Source organism: Microcebus murinus, chromosome 28, assembly GCF_040939455.1.
Source record: "Microcebus murinus isolate Inina chromosome 28, M.murinus_Inina_mat1.0, whole genome shotgun sequence".
Lineage (NCBI taxonomy): Eukaryota > Metazoa > Chordata > Mammalia > Primates > Cheirogaleidae > Microcebus > Microcebus murinus.
The window spans coordinates 3,475,497-3,499,354 of record NC_134131.1 but is presented as its reverse complement, the minus strand read 5'-3'; the positions used below and the strand labels follow the sequence as shown (position 1 = coordinate 3,499,354).

Here is a 23,858-nt window from a genome sequence, read left to right as displayed (position 1 = left end):
ATTTTGGACAAAAGGCCTGTAAAAAAATATTGAAAATAAAACAGTATGTATTTTCTCTCTCTTTCCCTCTCTTCCTCTCTCTCCTTAATCTCTTCTACATTTTCCCTAAACGGCCAAGCCTGTTCTCTTAACTTTATCTCAGGAGATGCATTTCCCACTTGATTTACAGATGCAGTCATGAAACATCCCTTGTGCCCACCTGTCTTGAACTATTGAAAATATCTCTGTGTTAAAGCAACCCAAGGCAAACATTAAAGTAGCTTCAATAAGTAGTATTTGAGTGCCCGTGACTTCAGAAGATTTTTTTTTTTTTTTACAGAATAAGGAGGCTTAAATTATTAAGATGAGGCCAGCACATAGTAGGTACTCAAATACTGAGTAAACGAATGGGTTAGCTTATTCTACGCTCATTTGAAAATGGGAAGCTGTCAACTGCCATAGCCTTCTCCTGCCCCGGTAATGTGACTCACCAGCTCTGTCTTAATCTATGCCTACCTGTTAAGAAAGACGAAGCTCATTTTGCATAAATGCATCCATCTGGCCGGGAGTTTTTCCCTAACCACAACAGATGAATTTATGAGTTTTAGCTACCTAGCTCATTTCCCTTTGGCTTCCTCATGAAAAAAGGCTGGCTAATAGGCGTGATTCACGTGTGTCTTTTAGCCGTCTCTGTTCCATGAGCCTCCTTGGTGCCAGAAGGTCTAGAACTTTCCAGTTAAACTCTTGCGCATCTCCTGTTGAGAAATCTCACCCCACCACCTCCGACGACTTGGAGTCTGGCAGTGGTCATATAGATTTCAAAAAGGGATTAAGCAATGCAAATGATTTTGTCATGCGCTGTGGTGTCATAGTTTAATTTGGACTGTGTATCATTTCTGGTGTTACAAAGAGCCGTGCATCTTTGTTCAGAGAAATAACAAAGCATTTTCTTTCTGCTAGCTTGCAAAAGACAAAGAACGCCTGCAAGCCATGATGACCCATCTGCACGTGAAGTCTACAGAACCCAAAGCTGCCCCTCAGCCCGTAAGTACGGATCCCACATGAAGGGGGGGAAAAAAAACAAAAAAAAACAGAACAATTTGCTTCTTAACCCCACACATAGGAAGGAGGGTGACCTATGACTGCAAATTTGGATGTCAAAGGCCTTGTGATCAGTTGACTATTTCCAGCTACCTTTTATGGCAGAGGGTACCATGCTAGGCATTACAGGAGATGCAGGGTGGTTCCAACATGGTCCTGGCCCATGAGACCCAAGCAAGCAGCTCTTCTTTGGGCCAGAACGATTGGTGCTAGACCAAGGCGCTAAGATACATTCCGAGAGCTCACTGGAAAAGGAAAATCCTTCTGAACGGTAGGGAGGCAGAGAAGGCAGCTAAACCCCGATGGCAGAAGACTGCAGCGTTTCAGCTTGGGTAAGCAGAGAGAACATGGCATGTGAGGCAAGGAACAAGAAATGGTCTGGTCTGACTGTAGCAGAGGGGAGAATTAGGAGACAGGCTGGGTCGGAACAGCTAGAGGCTGAATTATAGAGAGCATCTCATGGTTATGAAGGAACTGGAAGTGAAAATCACTCCTTCACAGTTAGGAGAATCAATACACGGTACGCTGAAATTACATTTGACTTTTAGGAATCTCCTATTTCTTGCCTTGTTCTCTTTTACTGCACCTTGGAAGGTGTCATCCAGAACAGGCAGTTAATATCAAAGCAGAAAGATGGTCTCTAAACCCCAAATCCTGGCTTGGACCTCTCCTCCCTTGTAATAAATTGATCTCTTTAACAGTCCGATTTCTCACAGACTTACGTTTCTAAAATTCTCTTAGTAGCTTTAACTGATTATTCAAAATGGAGACAGTGCTTTGCTTCCTGATTTTTAAGATTTGTAAAATTTAAAGGTACACTGCCTTTATTTGATTTTGCTTGGAGTCACTGTGTGAAAATTAATTGAGCGTTGACAATCTATAGTTAGTACCAGCAATTTTAATCAATATGCAATGATGCAGCATAATGGCAAAGTATTGGTTTATCTGTTTTGACTGATTTTTTTCTATAAATAAAGCAAACATACACCCATATATGTATGATTTATGGTGATAGAAATAAAATGGAGTCAGACTATTAACCCAGCAAATATGGTAGCCTGCCAAGATGCAGTTGGCAGACAAAATTAATGTCTGAAACAGAACACATTACTGAGATATAGGACATAAAATCATTAAACACTCGGTGCATCCATTTTTACTAGGAGAGAGTCCTTAGTTTCCATGTATTTTACAGTAAATGGTTGTAGGGCTGGATGTGGAGGCTACCAAAAAGAAAGAAAGGAAAAATAAAAAAGACCAGGATTGTGGAAATCAGTAGTCCACTGTGCTATTTCTAGCAGCACCCCCTTTTAAGGAGGATACTGGGAGTCCCGTGAACCCACCTAAGCAAATGTGTGAGACCCTGAAACCACTTGGTTGATTTCTCTCGAATAGGCATCATGGCACCGGGCACTGATTGGCTGGGAACTTTTTGAAAGTCTTCAAATGGCTTTAGTGAAATGGTTTTCCCAGAAGGGAGGGTTTGAGTCTTTCCACTTGACAAGAGAGAGAATGGGTTCATTTTCTCCTTCCTCCATTGGTTAAAAGCAATGGTAGAATCATGGTTGGACCCAGCACTGTAGGGGTAGACTTGTTTTGGATCCCAGGGCTCCTTGAGGGGGCAGGAGGGACACAGTGAAAGAGAAGGAACTACAAAATTCTGCAGGGCACCGGGCACGTGACTCTTGGATGTCTGCAGGGAGCACCATAGGTATGAGCCCAAACAGGCCACAAAAGGACCGTTGAGAATCTCCACGTGGACCGGTGTTAAGCAGCCAGTAAACAGGGGAGGAAAAGCAGTCATCAAGGGAAATGAACAGGGAAGGGAAGGGTTGTCTTGATTAGTATTAAAAAAAAAAAAAAGTGTTTTACATTCTAGAAAATTACAACTCTGAAGGGGACCTCCTACTAAATTTATTTTTAACTGCTCTATTGAAAATTCTCGACCACTAGTCAACATTATCTCTTAGTAGCTCAGCACAGTATTTCTTTATTAAAAGAAATAGGCACGAATATTTTTGACTGAAAAATTAATAGCTTTTGAATTCATACACAGCAGGTTTTCTTTTGCAAAGAAGTCCAATATCGCTGCACAGCACTTCTATAACCATTTATTTAGAGTCCAAGTCAAACCTTTGACAGCTAGAGCAGCACTACAAGCCAATATAAAGAACTCTAAGATGTAAACCAACAATAGACCGTCTGTGTGAGGTTTACCATTGTCAAATACATAGATTGTTTGGATTAGTTTATGTAAATGTACTGTTGTATTACCCTTTGGGGAAGAAAAAAAAAAAGATCACATTTGTGTATGAAAGGTGGTTCCCCTCACAGGCAGCATTATAAATTCCTTATCCTTTAACTTACATGTAAGAAGTAAAAATTGGTGCCTGACAAGCAGGTATTGTGTAACACTCTGTTGTCGGAGTGAACCTGCCTTCTTTTCATTTACTGGAAAATAGAAAATTTTATTATAGATACCATCTTATAAATCGGGAATTATTAAAATATGTATAGGTGAGGCATTGGGAAATTAATTATAAAAGGTGGACGTGTAATGTTTTGCATAAATTTACACTTCCTTGCCAAAAAGAAAAAAAAAAAAAGAGGCACGCACATGCAGCAAAGTCTCAGTGCTTTCAACTTTAGGGATCTAGAGTTATCTGGTGCACTGATTCTAACATGAAAAATATGCCGTAGAGCCTGTAATTAATTTATTCCACCCTAAATAAATGGAACGCATGGTGTATGTTCGAGTGAGTATCCTTCTAGAATCTTTGATTCGAAACAAGCAGTCACCGGGATTCACATCTAACCATAGATGGGGGCTTTCACGTTACAACCTTGCCAGTAAGTTTACGAAGTTTTCCTTCTTATTTCCATTTCTGTGTAAAAGAAGCCTGGTGTTTATTTAAAAATTCTTAGTCACTAAGTGATAGAATGCTTTGCTGTAAATGTTGCTTTTCACCAAATGCCATTTGGGTGCTAAGTGTCATGCGTTACATTCCATCATCCAACCAGTCCCCACTTCCTTGCATCGGAGAAGCTGCCGAAATGTTCTTGGTTCATTCTGATATCGGCTCATAGACGAGTTTTCTGGAGCCTGTTGTGGAACTCGTCTTCAGATTTTGGATAGTTAGAGGATATGCTCGTCTCGGGAAGGTGCCCGAGTGTTTTTGGGATGTGCATCTGAGCACAACCCAACCTGGGAAGGAAGCGTATGGCCTTCTCCAAAAAGCATGTCTTCTTGCTTTCTGTTCCATCTTTTGGCTTTTCAACCTAAAAACAAACAAAAACACTTTCCTTTCAGAATTATACCCAAGACTTAAAGTGTAGACTGTTTGGGGGAAGGGAGTTCCTGCATTTAGTATCAAACTGTTCCATCAACAAATATCTGTTGAACATGCTAAATACTGAACATAGGGTAGTCAAGTAAGAGAGACCTCTCTCTCCCATTGGGGTTTTTGGAGTCTTATGGAACAAACTAATAATAACTACACACACACACACACACACACACACACACACACACACGAAAGCATGAGTCTTGCCTTACATATAAGTAGGACAACTGACCCAGAATAAGTGAGATCGAGGAAAACTTCTGGGAGAAGTGATGTCTGAGCTGAAACCTAAAAGAATAGTAGGAAGAAATGGTAAGTCAGCTTTGTGGATTTTTTCCTCGGGTTAAGAGTAGGTGCAGGTGTCTTTGTGGCTAAGGGGCAGGGGAGCTCAAGAGGAAGGTGGGGAATGAGGATCAGTTTGGATGAAGGAAAGGGAAGAGCCCACATCAGCTAAAATAAGCTTTTCATACTTCGGATTTTATGAAGGCTTAGATCCTGCATGAAAAAAAAGGACATGTAAAAAGTCCACCAGAGCAGCCGTGAGTTCTAGGCATCAGGTACCTAGAGCGGAAAAGCAGCTGTGGACCCATGGTTGGAATGGCCACGTTTGTTGTATTTCACGTTCTAAAAGATTCTCCTGTTTTCCATGGAAAAGACAATCCAAAGCAAAAACTAAGACTGCTTTCACGAAAACGATGGGTATGCTTTTGTTCCAAACTCAGTAACATTCTCAGATCAAACACCCAAACTTACTGCTTGGAGATTACCATCCACGTGCTTATTACTCCGTGGAGAACTAACTGGCCGCCTAGATAGTTCCTTGGGGTGGGCAGGGGGCAAGACTCGGAGGACAGAACAGCAACAGAAAGGAACATGTCTGTGTTTATAACTTGATTAAGTTGTTGAGGATTTCTTCAAAAGGCTTCCCATTATGTCAGGAAAACACTGTAAATCGTATTTTATAACGCCGAGTACACGAGAGGTACACTGTGCTTTAGGGTATCTGTCCCTACCCATCAGAGAGCAACTCCTGATCCTGGAGGAACCACATTCTTACAGATTTGGTGGGCAGGTAATTGCAGTGCAGGTAGTATATATCCTTCTTCACGAAAATCTTATAAAGCACTTGCAGGAACTTGGCTGTTTGGAATGAAATGCAGTATTAGATTTTCCTCTTTTACACATTTTTCTTTTGCTCTAACCATAGCAATTAGGGCTGTTTTGAAATAGTTTTGAGCTACTATAAAAACAAAGCTCCCCTCCTCTGGAAAAAAAAAAAAAAGCTCTTTTTTTTTTTTTTTAAACTCTTCAAGGATCGTTTGGGCTGCTGGGATCTTGCTCCAATGTTGGAGAAATAATATTAGCAGGTCACAGAGAGGGGGCTTCTCAGGAACAGCATATTAATAGAAGAGCTGTTTTATGCACTGTTTTTTCATTAAGTGCGCCCCCCCTTCCCCCACCCGACTCAAGTTTCTTGTTTTGTTTTGAGTCTCACTGCCAGTAATGCCACCTTCTGAGTTGGTGCCCTAGGCCAGCGCCTGTCCCCAATGCAGGGCCAGGCGGAGACAGTCAAGGAAAGCAGTGGCTGGTAACAAAGGCCCCGGCTGCCACCCACTGCCTGGCCTCTCCCCGGTCTGGCCACGTCCCTTCCTCCTCTGAACCGGGTGATTCATGCCTAGAGTCTCGGTTGGGGCCTGGGCCCTGCTCAGGCCAGTCAAAAACCCAAACAGCCGCAAAACAAGTTCTGTGAGCCCAGCAGTCCCCAGCACAAGCAGTTGCTGTCCCTTGGTGTTTGGGTTTCAGGTTTTGTCTTTTGTTCCCAGAATCTGTTTTCATGTGAGGCAAGAGCACAAACAAAAATAAAGAGGAGTTCTTATGGGAATACTTAACAACAAGTCTGTTTCTGTCCGGGGGTTTACATCAGCGGCTTGTTTATGTTTGAGAAATGCGAGTGACTCATCATCTTTAAATGAGAGAGGAGATTACTGTTTAAAAACTGAAGATTAATTTTATTTTATTTTTTTTTCCCCAAAAAAGAACTAAGCAAGAACGGGTAGCTGATAGAATTCAGATTGTCCCTGATGGCTGAGATGTCCAGCAAAGTCCTTCTGTAAGCCAACAGAGGGAAAAGAAGATGTTTGAGACCCACAGATAAATCTAAAAAATATAAACCCCTACAGCAATTTTAAGTGACATAAGAATTTAACTTTTGGCCAGAGTTTCAAAGAGATTATCTTTGCTAAAATCATCACATGATGGAAGCTTGCCATGTAGAAAATATCAAGAGTTACTGACTTTTCTAAACATAGCAACTTCTTTTTAAATAGAAAATGAACACAATAAGAAAAATAGGCTTTCCATCAGGAAAAGAAACCCTCCCAGTCCATTCCCTTCCTGCTCCGTGCCCTAGAAGAAAATTATCTTTTAAAACCTTAACTACAATCAGAAACACGAAGCACATAACCCTTTCATTTCTAATTGATGATTATATTAAGATTTAATAGTTTACAATTAAGATGAATATTTCAAGATTACAGCAAAACCCACACCGTTCTCCATTTGCTCTTCTGTTCTAAGTCTGTAATTAATTTGGGGAGGGGACCACTTCTTTTTTTTTTTTTTTTTTAGAGAGAGACCTTAATTAAAACAGCAGCAGATTTGGTTTGAACACAGAGCCTGTTTTGACTCCTTCTGCAATTTGATTCTCTCTCTCTCTCTCTCTCTCTCTCTCTCTCTCTCTCTCTCGACCTTCCCTTTCGAAGATGGTTTCTGCTCAAGACAAGCATGTGATCATCAAACAAACGTTTGAAAGTTTAGAAACTTCTATGCCAGTCGACAAGGTTGACATTTCATTAACTTGTTGGTTCAGCCTTCAGATGATTTTGTGTGGCAGAGCACCCTCTGTTTGGAGTTTACAGCTTTTTTTTTTTTTTTGTTCTTCCTTCCCCTTGCAGGCTACAGTCATGTTTAATTTGGAATCTGGGCTCCTTTGGCAAATTAGCAATTAGAACAATTTTGTGGGAATATGTATATGTGTCATTAGTTTTCCTGCAAATTAATAGCAAGGGCAGGGGTCAGGCAGAAATTTTCCACTTGACTGCAGCTCCTCTATTGAGAGCTGGCACTTGGTTTTGGAATGGCCACAGCTGTTCTCAGCCACCCTCTTCCTTAGGAACTGTCTTTTAATTAGTTTACCTCATAGCCATCATTACAAATATTACTGCCTCCCCTCCTCGAAGTAAAATTACTGTTTCTACAAAATATTCCGGTGACATCTTGCACCACTGCACATTGATGGTGGGGTCACTCGAATGCAGCATTTAATCATTAGATCACCTCCATCCCCGTCTCCTAATTAGAGTCCTTACAATACATTTTTATCTGGTAATTAGCCGAGATTGGCCGCTTCCTCTGTGGCTTATTAGAGACAGCCCAGCAGTGGGTGTGAATCACGGTGTCATTTGTCAAGCCTGGTATAAGCCCCCTCTCTGGTCTCCTCCGGCTCAGTGTTTATTTCCACTCGCTATGTTCAAAAGCCTCCAGAAAATTCTACCTGCATCTCTTCCCTTCGTGGATTGTGCTAATAAGCTGGAGGAATTTTTTTTTTTTCCACTGTTGCCTTTTTTGATAGAAATAGTCCAAGTGGTGGTAAGACCTTTGTCAAAGCTTCAAGGTCAAATTCTTTTTTTTCTGCATTTGATACCCCATTTCACTGTGGGATTTGTCCACTCTTCTTACACGTGGGCACCCAAAAAGAGGGGCTTACAAACTCGCCGAGTGTTTACATGAGTTTTGATTTTTTTTTTTTTTTTGACAATTAAACTAGAACCTAGTGGACTTGGTGATCTTCCTCCCTAAACTGGAAAGGAATATGCCTATTTCTTAAGAACACTTTGTGTTTATAATTTTATTAACATTTTTAAAGAAAACCAACATGTTTAGGGTGATGTTGTTAAGCCAAACAGTAGAGTCAGTCCTCAGAATTGTTTTGTGGTTTTTGTGCGCTTTTGCCTTTGACTAATGTCTGTATCTGATGGTAAGCACTTTAAGGGCAGCAATTAATAAGCATTTTATTCCTGGTTTTGTCATTAGAGGGCCAACTGCCTTATATTTATCTGCTCAGTATATATATTGATTGAATGTCATTCGTAAGCAGGGGTGAAAGCCATCCACTGAATCCTTTTTTAAAAAAATGAGCATACAGAACAATGAAACTGGCTAGTACTTATTTTTCCCATTAACTAGGCATAAGCAGCTTATACCAAGAGTCTAGAATCGTGTAAGTGCGTGGTTTGACTTCTGTTCCTCGTTGGGAATATGGACAAGTTATTTAATCTCTTCAAGCCTCAGTTTGCTTATCTGTAAAATGTGAGTAATAACATCTCAGATATTAGCAGTGGCATGAGAATTAAATAAAACCTACACAGTGGCAGGTGGTTTTTTAAACCGTGAGTTTTACAAATGTGACTCATGACTTTCCAGAGTGTTCTGAGATCCTTGGGCTCAGTAGCATCTGAATTATAAAACCTGTGTGTTCCTGGGCATCAGCCTTTCCTGCACTAATGTCCTTGACCCCCTGCCTGGGCTGAAGCTCGTACGTACCGTTCTTAGCCTTGGCCAGTGATGAAGGCCCTAGGCGAGGAAGAGGTCAGCTCTGACTCTGGCCCCGTGGCTCCTTAGCTCTGCTCCATTCAATGGTTGCTACTCTGAACTCCCAGCAACTTGCTTTGCAAATGTGGGTCATGAAGTCAGGTTGCCGGCACTGTTAACAAAGAGGCTCCCAGCATCTGCCCAGCCTGCCGGGGCATTTGTAAGGGCACTGCCATCAGCAGAGCTTGCTCTTCTTGGGCATCGAGGTCTATTGTTTGCTGAGTCAACATGCCAAGCTGAAAATAAAAAGGAAGAGGGCACAGCCAGAAACTCACAACCCAACGTTCGGTTGCCAGCGCTGTGTTTGCATTTTCTCGTTAGTGTTTCTTCAATGATGTTGGATCCTTCTTTCTTTCCAGATTCACTGCTTTTTCATGGAACCTCCCCAAACATGTCAGGGAGGAGTCTCATGACCCTTCTTTCTTTTTTTTTTTTTTTGACACAGAGTCTCACTTTGTTGCCCAGGCTAGAGTGAGTGCCATGGCGTCAGCCTAGCTCACAGCAACCTCAAACTCCTGGGCTCAAGCAATCCTCCTGCCTCAGCCTCCCGAGTAGCTGGGACTACAGGCATGCACCACCATGCCCGGCTAATTTTTTCTATATGTATTAGTTGGCCAATTAATTTCTTTCTGTTTATGGTAGAGACGGGGTCTCGCTCTTGCTCAGGCTGGTTTCGAACTCCTGACCTCGAGCAATCCACCTGCCTCGGCCTCCCAGAGAGCTGGGATTACAGGCTTGAGCCACCGTGCCCGGCCCCTTCTTTCTTTTAAAACTAGAATATGAGTAAAGGTTGAGTCTTCTCAGCAAATTGGAACTCTTTTAATATGTTCTTTGATTATGATCTCAGGGGAATCTCGTTGTTAATACTGCCTTGCACTTAAGCCTCACTATAGTGATGGTGAAATAGACTTACCATGGTAAGTGATTGAAAGTCTGGTTTGAGAAAATGTTACCAAGTAAGCCTTCTTTGCTGAAGGTTCTTGGATTTTGGGGGCAACTCTGTGTGTGAGAGAGCAGTTCTGTATAAACCGGGATCAAGATGTTGAAATCAACCAAGTTTTTCAGCATTGCTAGACTTAAAATAATATTTTGGGAAAGGGTTGTCCCTTTTAGTATTTATAAGAACAGTACCTTCCAGGTGAAGGTAGAACAGATAGATAAAAATAAAACAGGACTCATTCATTTTTTTTTTCTTTCCACTTCAAATAAATAATATTCATTTCCTTACCTGAAGCAATAGATTATTTTCCCTTTTACGGAACATTCAAAACATCAAGGAAAAAAAAAAATCAACAAAAATCTCTCAGTTCCAGATTTCTCATATTCCATAGAAGAAGATGCCATATTTAAAAAAAAAAATTAGTGGACCCCAATCCTATATTTGATAGTGCTTAATGAGGATGACACGAGGCTTTCAAAGGGTATATTCTGCCAACTGATAGGAATAAATGAAGGCTGACTGGGCTGGTGCCACTGTTTTTAATATGAGTAACAGGCATTAAGTGGCCTGTCCCATGCAGTCTAGTATGGTAGCTACCAGCCACATGGAGCTATTTAAATTTACATTTATTAAAATTAAAGTTTAATGGAAAGCAAGTGAAAACAGCTTTTTGGTTGTGCCAGCACATTGTGGAACGTTCTGGTCTATGACCAGAGAATTCCAACCGATGGTCCCTACAATATCCATCCTCACTGGTATAGCCAAGGACTCCGTCTACCTCTTTGAGGTTTACGAGGCATATTTGTGGATCGAAATAGGGTGAGACGAGACACGATCAAAGAAACATCTCGACTCAGACTTTCTCAAACTCGCTAGATAGAGCAGGTTAACCCCTTCCTGCGTCTGTGGACACCCGTAAAGCAGCCTTTGGAGAGGAGAACCTTGCAAGAGATCATTCTTGCTACACACTAAGTGGGTCATCTTTTAGGCCTTGCATTTTGGTTGATTGTACATGTGTCTGCCCGGGGAGGCAACGTCATCCGGGCCTCCTCTGGGCTATTCCTGGGGCACGTGAGGGGCTTTATTGGTTGCTCTGAAGGGTCTTCTAAGAGGTCTCCTCCTCCTCCTCCTCCTCACAGCTGAATCTGGTCTCCAGCGTCACCCTCTCCAAGTCTGCATCAGAGGCTTCTCCACAGAGCTTACCTCATACCCCAACGACCCCCACCGCCCCCCTGACTCCCGTCACCCAAGGCCCCTCCGTCATCACCACCACCAACATGCACACGGTGGGACCCATCCGAAGGCGGTACTCGGACAAGTACAACGTGCCCATTTCTTCAGGTAGATACTCCCTTCCTTGCCCCGTGCACAACTGTCACCTGCAGTTCTTGCAGACCAGCCTCTTTTAAAAAAAGTGATCATTAATAGGACAATGATTCTTATTTAGCAGATATTGCGCAGAACCAAGAATTTTATAAGAATGCAGAAGTTAGACCACCATTTACATATGCATCTTTAATTAGGCAGGTAAGTAAACACGCGCGGTATACAAAATTGTATCAGAAGGTATAATGCGTACGTGGATATTATTCTATTGATGAAGTAGATTTAAAGCTGCTTAGCATGCAAGCATGCTGAAAACCTTTTCTATAAGGTTTTTTAAAACCGCAATATATAACATAATTGCTTTTGATTAAGTATTACAATACGATGTGATTATTAGGAAATTCATTTCACACAACAGTGAAAATGAGCCTGTTTAAAGATGGCAAGTCAATTATCGCAAGCTACAGTAATCTCTGATCCCTAGAATTAATCTGAGCTCTAAATAATTACTGAGCTTTAATCAGCTAGTGAAATGTTTTGCATTTCTCTTTGATTCTGCTTTTATGAATGACTAATAAATTAATATTTCTGTACGGAAACAGAAATAAAAACTCAAAACAATTAGATAATTCCATTTTGAATTTTGCTATTGAACTGTTAAATGCAACCATTAATCTTAGATCATTTCATGAAACCTTTCTTAGGATTTAGCTCTGAATCACAAGTTATTTTAAATTTTCAAGAAACGGTATGATGGCGATTCTGCTGATGTGGTCATAAATTATCTTCCTCTGTTGCTGTTTGCTTCCCAGGCTATTCTTGAATCTCCAGAAAAGCAGCTAACACTAAACGAAATCTATAACTGGTTCACACGAATGTTCGCTTACTTCCGACGCAACGCGGCCACGTGGAAGGTAAGCTTTCTCTCAGGCCTGGTTAGTCTTGGACTTGACATTCATAGAACAGCTTGTCGTTGACAAAATGCATTTACACTATAAGGAAGTTACATTGACATTGTTTTGATACTCTCGAAACATGCAATCTTTAGGAGTATTTGATTGTGCACATAGTTCCATTGCGATTGAAATGCCCGGGTGGAAGAAGCCCATTGCACTGGCCACCCATAAAATCATTTCTCTCTGGTTGGGATACGTAAGGGAAAGAGCAGGTGCCACTGTTGCCGAGTGGTTGAGGTTGTCCTGTTACTTGCACAGACCTGGTGCTCTTAGGTCTTTGACCAAGCCAGTATTTGCAGAGATGCACAGTTAATTTGTGTTTTCACCAGTAGGAACCTGGAGAAATAATCAAACAAACTTGACACCACCTTCATTGGTGGGATAAAAGCTTGTTAACCCAATTAGTAGAGAAAGCTGTGCAGTCCAAAGACTAGCACCGTATATGGGAGTTATTGCAAGAGAATACAGTGTATTTAAGACTTTTGTTTTTAAGTCAAGAGATTGTCTCTCAGAGGCTCATAGATACCCTAAGGAAGAAAAGTAGCTTCTAAATTATGGAATTTTCATTATCACACACCATTTGCTATAAAACAGGTCAAATTCCATAGCTCCATGTTGCACGTCCCCAACAAAGCTTGGAGTCACATGGCATGCCTCAGCAGCTGTTTCGTAGATTCCACTGGTATTAGAGTAAGCTGTCACAAATTTTTGAACGTTCCCATTTTCAATTTCTTGGTGTCTAATATTTTTGCTTATAGAAGGAGGCAGGTACACTCTGCCATTTCTGTTTTTTGCATTTTTACTACCTGGAATTCTTACCCCTGAACTCCAAAATATTTGGAAACATTCAGTGCAAACATTTTAAGATATTTTGCATGTCATTAGTCTAAATCTGATAGGGATTTATTATAGGATGCAAGGGAAACTTGCTGTGCTTGGAATAAATGCCTTCCTCTTCAATTACTTAATTGTATATGGGAGAAAAACAAAAGGAAAAAAAAATGGAAAACCACATTTACTCTGTTAAGTTCCTGATAAATTAGCGTTTTAAAAGAAAATGAATATAACTATAGAATTAATTCATCAACTTTACAGAGCTGTGGCTGTCTATTATGGCCCATATAGTCTTTTCATGTCCCTGAAGACACAGGGCCCTGAAGGGAACCTGTATTCAAAATCCTACCTTCTTTTCCTCAACCTGCCTTGGGAGATAAAATATAAAAGATCTTTAGCTATGAATGCTTTTAAAAATTTAGGAAGTAGAAGCAGGAAGCCGACATTTTCTTCAGATTGCCTTTTATAAATAGAAATGATCAAATTTAAAAATAATTACCAGTTGTGAATATAATATTGAAGCTCAGATCTTCAGAGTGAACTTTTTCATTTTGCAAACTGCAGGAAAAAGTGTCATTAATATAAACAGCCCTAGATGAAGCGCTTAATGACTCATAAATACGTATAATTTTCTCTACGTGTCCTTATTTGTACCGTGATCTGAGACAAAAGATGAAATGCCCAGTGAAAGTTATGAGTGAAAAGAGCTTACTCATCTTTTTTGAAAACTCATGATTTCTGGTTGCTTTCTGCTTAGATGTGCAGTCTTGGACAACAAAACTTAAGTTTTGGCTTTGCATCGTTACTTAAATGGCTATATTGTTCAGCCAAATCTACAGAAACCCTTTTTATTGGACGTAGCTTCAAAGCTCTTTCAGTTCTGTACATTTTTTTTTTTTTTTTTTTTTGGTGAGACAGAGTCTCACTCTGTTGCCCGGGCTCAAGCGATCCTCCTGCCTCAGCCTCCCGAGTAGCTGGGACTACAGGCATGCACCACCATGCCCGGCTAATTTTTCTATATATTTTTAGTTGGCCAATTAATTTCTTTCTATTTTTAGTAGAGATGGGGGTCTCGCTCTTGCTCAGGCTGGTCTCGAACCCGACTTTGACCGATCCTCCCACCTTGGCCTCCCAGAGTGCTAGGATGACAGGCGTGAACCACTGCACCCTGCCAGTTCTGTACATTTTGATATTTATCTTAAACATCAGTGATTAGGATGAAGAGCGATGTTGACTTCTTTCCCAGTTACTCTCCTATGTGAATACATGCTGTATCTGGATTTTTAAAGGAAATTTGACTTAAATAATAGCCAATCCCAGCATCCAGTACTACGCTTTTGTGCAGTATTAAAAAAAAAAAAAAAGGTTACTTAAAGGCTAGACTACAATGTATATGCAAAGAAATTTGTCCTACCAAGTATAATGATGACATACCAAGTATTTTTAGAGTTTTGTTTTGCTTGTTTTTAAGCAAACCCATCAAACATTTTTGAACGGGGTGTCCTTCGATAGTCACCTGAATCTCAAACCTACCCCAATTATGCTGGCATTACTCAAAACCTGCTGGGAATTTAATTCTGTGAATCTCCTTACAAACAGTTACCACTTCCTATGATAAAACTTGTCTCATGATTGTCTAAATATTCCACGTCAGAGAAGAAAAATTATTCTGTAGCTTGAATCCTCACCAATTGTGATTGCCCAAAAATTGAAAGTCTCAAGATGCACCACCTTTAAGGACAATTCAGGGAGGAAATGCCACATGCAGGTGGCAGACTACACAGTGTTTGTGCACTGGCAGCCTTGCTGGGATTGAGCGAGGGCTTACCAGGTATATGAAGCGTGATGTACCTGTCAGCTTCTCATGCCCTGATGAGGTCACCTACTTATTCGGTATAAGAAGAAAGCTTTAAGTAAATGACTTGGGTCTCTGTAATATCGTCATGCCCAGCGTTGATTCTAGATCAGGAAGTTCAACCAGGCAGGACTGAAGAAATGAAGCCACGCTTCTTACTGGACCCAGTTAAGGGGTTCTTCTGAAACTCAAAGGAAAGTTGAGATCTTCCTTTCTGATAGAATACCAGTGGCCAAGGGTCTCAGCTTAGGAATGACCAGAAATGACTTTTACCCATAGAAAACATCATCTACGGGCGGGAATGAAGTCATTTTGCCATTGAGAGTTCTACTCATGTGTGGCTTTGGCATTTGCTCAATTAAAGGCACCTGCTCACAATTAGGGCCAGCTCTCACGTATATTCCAGAAGGTAAGACCTAGCTTGATGATAGATCCTGGTCCCTTGGGGTCAGTTCACCCCCTGATCCTGTCGGCCAGCTACACGTGGTGGTACTCTCACTGGTAAAATCCAATTTAGAGTTCTTCTTGATAAAACCAATGGACATTTTTAAAGCTAGAAACTATCATTTTAAAGCTAGAAAATACAGCAAAACTGCATTTAGCAGTATTAACCAAGTCTTCATCTTTCATGGTCTAAAAAGAAAAAAAAAAAAAACACGAAAAACTACCCCTTTTTCATGGACATGGGTGGGTTTAGAAGGGGCAGTGTAATATTTTGCATATTTTCTTATTTTGAAGTCATGGTAACAGTATTTTCAGATTTGAACTGTGGTACCTATTTTGGGCGTGTATGCATATTAAAAAGTATTTCTTCTGGTCAGATATTACCAGAGCCTAGACTAAAATGCCAGAGAACAATGAATTTCATAATTTTGGTTTATTTATTTATTTATTTATTTTTTTTGCTCTTGGAAAAGACACCCTTAACCACAAGGAGGTCATCCCACGGGGGTGGTCGCTGCAGCTCTGGGGGATGGTTTTACAAATGTGGACTGTTAGGCTGAATTTACTGCTGTTTTTGGCGTCTTTCCTTATAGAAAATGTGAATGTTCTCTCTTTTATACTTGCTGCAGAATGCAGTGCGTCATAATCTTAGTCTTCACAAGTGTTTTGTGCGAGTAGAAAACGTTAAAGGGGCGGTATGGACAGTGGATGAAGTAGAATTCCAAAAACGAAGGCCACAAAAGATCAGTGGGTATGTCCACCATGTTTGAACTTCTTAGCCTAGCTTGGATTTGTGCTAACAAGTATAACGTGTAGAGGCTTTGGCTGCTAGACGGTGCTAGACCAAAGAAGTGGTTTCACGTTGTCTAAGTTTAAGGGAAGCAAAAAAGCATTTCATCCCTCCTGTTTTGTATGCCCACCAGTCCCCCTGCCCTGCTTGCTGGTCTTTGTTGCATCACATGCTAGTAGCTTTTAGGTGGCAATGCATATTAACCCTCACAAACCATTTGCTTATGCTTATTGCATTTTATTTTCTTTTTCCTGTCCCCCCTGTATTGGATGTCTGTTCTGTCCCCAACCCCGTCTCCTTTTGTTGCCACTCCATCCTTTGCTGCTGCTCCCATCCCAGGGTGCTATTCGCACCAACCTCTCACTGCATAAGTGCTTTATCAGAGTAGAGGATGAGTTTGGGTCCTTTTGGACAGTTGATGACGAAGAGTTTAAACGTGGCCGCCATATTCAACGAGGCCGTCCTCGCAAATACTGCCCCGGTGAAAACTTTGACGAGCTTGTCGCAAAGTAAGAGCCTTTACTTGCTTTTGTTTTTTTTTTTTGGTTGTTTTTTTTTTTCTGCTGTTGCTTTGGCTTTGCATGGTTGACTCATCCCATGTAGTTTTGCATTTCACCAAGAGCAGTGCCACAGCTTTCTGCAGCGAAACTAAAATTGTGTGATTTGTACATGTATTTCTCTCGTTTCTCTTTGGAACGCCGGTGCCTTGGAGAATGCTTTTTTGACGTCTTGAATGCAGATATTGGGTTGTATTTGGATTCAGCAGCTTACGGGGGGGACCCTAAAACTAGAAAAATACTTTTGCTTAACCCATAATTCCTCAGAGTAAAAAGGATATTTTTGTTTAAAGTTAAAATGTGCACTATTGGGGTAAATTCCTTCTTATTTGTCCACTCAGCATAACAATGTAATGAATGCTTACAATGTCCCAAGCATAGGGAAAAAAATTGGTGATATCTAGTCTATTTCCTTTAAAGGCCACTGATAAAAATGTCGGGCATTTCCTACTGGAAGCCAGTTTGCCCTCAGTACGTCCTACGTAATTTTTTAGTATTTTTATTTTTACTAGGCTGGAGATTTTCTTAAAACGATATCTCGACTTTATCTGGTCATTGAATGCAGATGGCGTCAAATATTCCTAGATCCTGCCCGCTCTGGCTGTATAAGACAGACATCCAGCCAGCCTCTCCCCTTACCTAGGGATGCCCCTCCCCTCTGTCATCTTTGGGCAATAACCGTGGCCTTGGAGATCTTCCTTTAAGAGCCTCCTTGCTGTCCCTCTGGCAGTCCTTGTAGCGTTCAGATGGGGAAGATACTTAAATAAGCTAGATTCTTCCCAGGAACCCCTGCTGTCAGCTTCCCCAGCCCCACCTCCAGGCTCATGCCCTCCTGTGCTGGAGTCTGGAGTCCAGGGAACTGCTAACCATTTGCAGAGAGGCTTCTGGAAGGAGTACCTTGCAAGCCCGTTGCCACTTGAGCCAGAGTTCTGCACCCAGTAGCAAAGTCTCTCCCCAGGGGCGTGCACCCAGACCAGCCCTAGCAGAAGTTAGGGGAGGGAGACAGCCTGAGTTTTCTTCGGTCTCGTTAACTTGGGGGGGTGATTGCTGATCTGGAAGGACAACCAGGTGTAGCTAGGAACTCGGGAGTCGGCCGTGTTTAACTTTGCATTTTCGTCTCTTTCTTGCACAGTAACCCTTCCCTAATTAAAAACATGCAGAGCAGCCACGCCTACTGCACGCCCCTCAATGCAGCCTTACAGGTAAGTTAAGCTTCATGGCCGTCCCGGATCCTCGGTGCAGGCTCGGGTCTCCCCACTCATTTCAAAATATATTAGCCTCGCTCTAATTAGATATTAAATTTTAATTCCGTTAAACTTTTTTCTTAAGTGCACAAAGCATCGCGCTCCCTGGAGGCAAACACATCGGGCTGCTTCAGCATTAGCAAGATGCTTAGCATTTTGAATATTGTGGCAAAAAAAAAAATTAAAAGTTCACTTATTAATATTTATCAGCAGTATCATAATTTCCATCCTCTTATTTCAGAATTTCACTTGAGGCAAAAATACCACAAGTGTAATTACTCTAGCACAGCTATTAATGTGCCAGATGATAGGCCACCGCGCCACGTGACCTTCTATTGTTCCCGGGTTTAAAGAGAAAGCAGGGCTTTGCATGTCCCTTTCTTCCAAAGTCGATATTGTGGCATCTTTGGTCTTGGGGGGGGTTGGGGTGGGGCTACCTGGCTGGGGCTCAACTCGGTGAAAGTAAACTGGTTTTTGTTTGAACAATAGAGGGGCTTAAAAAAAAAAAAAAACTCTTTAGATGTCTGGCAGACTGTGCAAGGTTACATAATCGTCACACAAGAGTGTATGTTTCCTCCCGACAAACCAGGCACTTGTCACATCACCAGCACGCAACTGGGGGGCCGAAGGCATTGGTTTTGAGCAGGAAATAGATCAGCACCCGAATGTGAGCTCGCAGGGCAGCAGCCCCTGCATGGAGCAAGCTTTTTATGTGTTGCATCTTTCATAGGTTTGCATGTCTCAGTTCTCACCTGGACAGAGTACCCCAGTGTCACTTCTGCGAAGTCCCTGGGTACACAGTGCTCAGGTGCCCCTCAGGAAGAGTTCGTGGAGGGGCAGATGTCCTCTTGGCCGGTGGTCCTGTTTGTTCTAGAAGACAGGCCAAGAGAATCTTGAGAACTTGGAAATGACATATTCTATAGATCAGTCTGACATTTGTGATATATACTGCTACCATTACAGACCTTCGGGGGATCTATCACCCCAAAATTGCTTCTTGTGCCCTTCTAGAGCTAGGCCATACTACATAAACAGATACTAATATTTCTCAGGGTGAGGGCACAAAAGGGAAAGGGATGAGAAAAAAACAACTGGGACCCTGGGCGTTCTTGGGGAGGTACGGCCAGGTACCCTGGTCCTCGCTATTGATTAAATAAACTGGGCCCTATAGACTACTTTCCCCAGATCACTAGCAGAGGCATCCTGGCCCCCAAGAACGGACGACACGGCATTTACACAGTTTTGGTTTAGAGGCAAACTCATTTGGACTTAGCATTTCAGTAATTATATTTATTTATTTTTAGCCCGAACCAGATTTAATAGGAGAAACTACTTTCTGTGTTTCTTTTAATTATTTGTAGTTTACACAGTAACTTTAGAATTGTAAATGAAAGCACGCTTAGATGCCGCCACTGTAAATACCATTCATTAGTAACTTATTTTCCCTGGAGTCTTGTGAAGTGTGAATTTAAAGACTGCTCTATCTGGAATAGTATTAAGATTACAAGCACATTTTACATTCATGAGGCAGAAAGGCAAAAAAAAAAAAAAAAAAAAAAAAGTGATCCTCCATCCTCTGGATTCTCTTAACTATGTGACTAATTTCAATTAGTATGCCCTGTCCTTTTAGAACCGTTCATGTTTCAGCCCCAAAACATTTGTTTTTGGCATCCTCTGCACCCTTTCCTGTTTCCCCTAGTAGCCCCCAAACCATCCTGCAGTTTTCCAAGACCATGTTGCACCCATCATGAGACAAGGTGAAGTAAATGGATATAAATGCATGATTGGAGGAGTGGGTTGTTTTCTTCTCCTCGGTGAGTTTGGATCCTTGATGAGTAGACAGTCACATAAGACAACTCTCTGCCGTGCAAATTAAATCAAGCTCTGCCAACAGGCCTTCCCATTATCGCCCATTTCCATTTTTTCAAGACAAGTAAAAATAATAGTGGAACAATATCTTTAAAAAATTACTAGAGCAACATAATGCATGATATACAATATATAAAATAGGACAGCAGAATCCACTACAGAAATAAAACATGGGACTTGGGACAGATTGCATTATGCTCTGAAAAAGTGAAGTAACTAAGGGTAACCGTAAAGCTTCGTATTTATAGCCTGCCTTCCCCCCGAGGAGCTCGGAGTGGTTACTGTTCCAGACGTTCTGGGACGTGTGGACTTCTGCACCGTTACTTGAGCAACTTCAGTTTTTGGCGGAGGTGCCGGCTTGATAGGAAACCACAGACTGTGCACAGGACAATTTATTTAATTAAGTCCGTTTTCGTCACAGCACCTGCTTCTCAGTGGACATCGGCTGCAGAAAAGAGCCACTTGGCCAGGCAGAAGCAGTTGGGGACAATTTTGCTAACTTTGGGTGGGTTGCTCTGACCGTTTGCTCAACAGGCTGTGCTGCGGATCGTTCTGCAAGGCCAGTTGATCCTTTTTTTTTTTTTTTTTTTGAGGAACAAGGCTGGTTTTCATCACTTGCCTCTTGCTTGTCTGAGAACCAAGAGATCAATATAAATGCTTGCCTTTGTTTGCCCTTCCCCTCTGGTGGCTGCTGGGCCTCAGCCCATGTTCTGTGATCCATCCCCAATCAGCTATGGCCTTGACCTTGAGAGCCAAGGAGATTAGTAAATGCCCCGTCCCATCTATGGGGTGACCAACTCATCCCGATGAACACGTTCTTAGAAGCGTTTCGATTTTGTCTTCTCAATTTCCGCTGTTGGGGAGCTGTTAAGATAATAAGCTATTAACAGTCCCACTTTTGCTACGTTCTGGCTGTGTAACAGTGAAATTAAGCTTGTGAGCACTGATCTTGTGGTATTTCCAGAGGAAAGAGGCTCCATTGATGGTCCCTGCAGAACTTGCATGACTGGGAGAGGCATGGCCACCACTGTGTTGCCTCCCATCAAGGCAGTTAAGACGCTTGTCCAGCTGCAGTTTGCAAGAAATAATTCTGGCAACTGTTCTTCCAAAAAAAAAAAATGAAAAAATGCTTCATTGTAATTACAAGAGAGCTGTTGAAAGAAGTACTTGATGCAAATTATTTGACAAACTGTGGGAGAGTGGGGAATGTTCAGATTTGCTGTTCATCAAAATGAGCTCACCATATTTGGAAATAAAAAACAGGATTTCCCCCCCCTCCCACCCCTGCTTTTTGAAAGAAGGCAGTTACATACACGGAGAAGCGGAGGGAAGGAAGAGCTGTGGGCTTGCAGGGCCTAGCGTGGTGGGCTGGGGGGCGTCCAGCCATGGGGCTTGTATCTAGAAAGCCCTGGCTTCGGGGTTGCAGAGTCCACAGTTGTCACAACAAGCAGACTTCCTGTAGCCCAGGCTTTGTACTTTCTTTCTCCATTTCTGGCTCGCTCTTTCTGTTTAGAGCCAGGATTTCTAGACTAGTTTGGACTCTTACGTGACTGGCCAATTGAAGACACCATGCCAGATTGTCTTGTGATTGTACTTTTCTCTCTCATTAGGATGGAAAACCAGGCATAGTGTTGTCTGCAAGAGGACAGTTTTGATAAATCTTGGTCTGATTACAGCTGCCAGTTTTTGAAAGTCTGTCCTCTTTAATTAACTGAAAAGTCACTGGGTCATAATCGCCACCCAAATGAAACAAATACGGAGCCTTTCGTCCGATGGTACATTTAACTGTTGTCTGCATCTCAGACTGGGTGGCCTGCTATAGGACAGGAAGTGAACAGTATCCTACCAGAGAGTTTAGGGTTTCTTCTTCTTCTTTTTTTTTTTTTTTTAATTTCCCCACCTTTTAGCTGACATTCATTTGGAGTGACTTTGTCACCTTTAATATCAGTGTTCTTAGGCACTGAAAAGAAATATGATTTAGATCTCCCTTTTGCCAGAGATTTTTCTTTTAGTCCTGAAATCCCAGGCAATTGGTCTGAGTCTGAAAGATTATATGGCGTTACCTTCAACCAATTATCTCCAACTACCCTAAACAGATTCAAAAAAATCATTAAGACGGAAGTGATAAAAATTGATTCCAATCCTATCATCTCTTCCTTTTCTATAGGATCTAAGAGGTAAATGTTTATGGAAGCTCTCATAAGTTTGAGCAATGCAGCCAGAAAATAATCTGATCAAATTTCTAATATCCAATAGTAGAGTCATCAAAATGGATAAAGAAATGAAAATTCCATCATCTTCCACTGTGATCTGGAAATATTCAGTTCCTCTTGAAAAAAGGCATCCATCCGGCCACCTCATATTAGATAGCCTTGTCTGCCCATGTGACTCTACCAAGCCAGACTGAATTGAGTCCTTCCTCCTTTACGGGCACTTTGGTCCCTCCAACTAGCTCTTGAAAAACCAAGCCTGGGGCAGGTGCCACAAGGCACTTTCAACAGCAGAATCCTTCCACCCCCTGTTAGAAACTTGGATTTGGCCAACCATGCCGCCATTAACTTACACGGAAGGCCGTTGAATACACCTGTCATCGTTTGCTTGTCTCGCATACCCTGTTGTCTTCATCGGTTTTCTCTTGGTTGACGGCAGGCTTCCATGGCTGAGAACAGTATACCTCTCTACACTACCGCTTCCATGGGAAACCCCACTCTGGGCAGCCTGGCCAGCGCAATGCGGGAAGAGCTGAACGGGGCAATGGAGCACACCAATAGCAACGAGAGTGACAGTAGCCCGGGCAGATCCCCTCTGCAAGCCGTGTGAGTACTGTCCCCTTCCCCCCCCCCCCACCACCACCAAGGTCTTTGCCCTCTTGTGTGCACACGACCCCTTCTCTAGGCTCTTCCTACTACCTTTCCTGTGATTTCCCAGAACCCAGACAGAAGTTTGTGCTTCTAGAAATATGCAACACGGTCAGTGCATAAAACGACTGTGTGCTAACTTACCCATAAAAGCTGCCAGCTCCCTCTAGTCCCAAAGAGCACCCGGCAAGGGAACGAGAAACACGTTGGCTTTTTCCTCCTAAAATTGATAATGGGTCTCTCCATGGGAAAAAGTTGGCAGTTCGTTCCGACTTCCAGGCGTGCTGACACCCTCTCGCAGGGAGTGGAAAAGGAGCTTGTTTACTTGGGTGTGTGACAAGTTTGACCGCTAGCGCAGTGCCACGGTGTTGTACCCGAGCATCAACGGCGGCACGAATGAAAGGCGGCGTGATTTACAGATTGCTCTTAAAATATCAAAAGGAAAATTAATAGGAGCATTATAGCAGCAGACGGCAGCGTAATGAGTGCACATATAACCGAATGAGGCAGTGGGCGACAGTCACCCGTGCCGAATGTGAACGGTGCCGGGGCCCTGCCAGCCACGGGGCAGGCGTAGGTCGTGTTGCTGCCCCTGTCCTCGTGGGTGGGTGGTGGCGGTGAATCGGTGTGACCCCGGTAACCCCCCCTCCTCCCAGGAAACGTTTTAAAACAGAGAAAAGAAGCCACATTATTCCAAATGACTGGGGCTGTGGCACATACCGCGGAGTGACAGTCTCTGCAAAACCCGGTGCCCACTTCTGGGGACTGACGCGTTTGGTGTTTGCAAAACTGCCAGCTACTGGGACAGGCCACTTCCTTTCTGAATTACTGACCGGCGTCTTGTTTTAAGGCAATTTGGGTGATAGGAGTGGAATCGTGACCTGTAACAATTAGAAACAGAATGAAGTGGCATCTAATGACAGAGAAGAAAGTGTCATCTGTCAGCATAATTGGAAGGTGTGGGGGAATCTGAAATTTGATTTTCTAGCATTTGCATTTCGTTTCCAAAGTGCTTTGGAAAAGATCTTTAAAGGTGGGAAATAATCATTTTTAATGTATATGGAAAAACATCTCAGCATTTACTGCGCAATATTTTAAGAACATGGGTACC

General features: G+C 42.2%; 1 protein-coding gene across 15 annotated transcripts in view; it reads left to right on the top strand.

Annotated features, from left to right (window-relative positions):
• FOXP1 (forkhead box P1) overlaps positions 1–23,858 on the top strand; it is a 706,173-nt gene that overhangs the window by 676,803 nt on the left and 5,512 nt on the right. For 13 of the 15 annotated variants that reach the window (XM_075998535.1, XM_075998537.1, XM_075998538.1 and 10 more), the window contains 7 exons: positions 940–1,023; positions 11,154–11,355; positions 11,462–11,541; positions 12,153–12,254; positions 16,059–16,180; positions 17,909–17,978; positions 22,539–22,705. In XM_075998535.1, coding sequence (XP_075854650.1) covers positions 940–1,023; positions 11,154–11,355; positions 11,462–11,541; positions 12,153–12,254; positions 16,059–16,180; positions 17,909–17,978; positions 22,539–22,705 — 827 coding nt within the window. Of the gene's footprint in view, positions 1–939; positions 1,024–11,153; positions 11,356–11,461; positions 11,542–12,152; positions 12,255–16,058; positions 16,181–16,558; positions 16,729–17,908; positions 17,979–22,538; positions 22,706–23,858 lie in introns of all 15 variants that reach the window. The other 2 variants (XM_075998545.1, XM_075998540.1) reach the window with 2 other exon arrangements.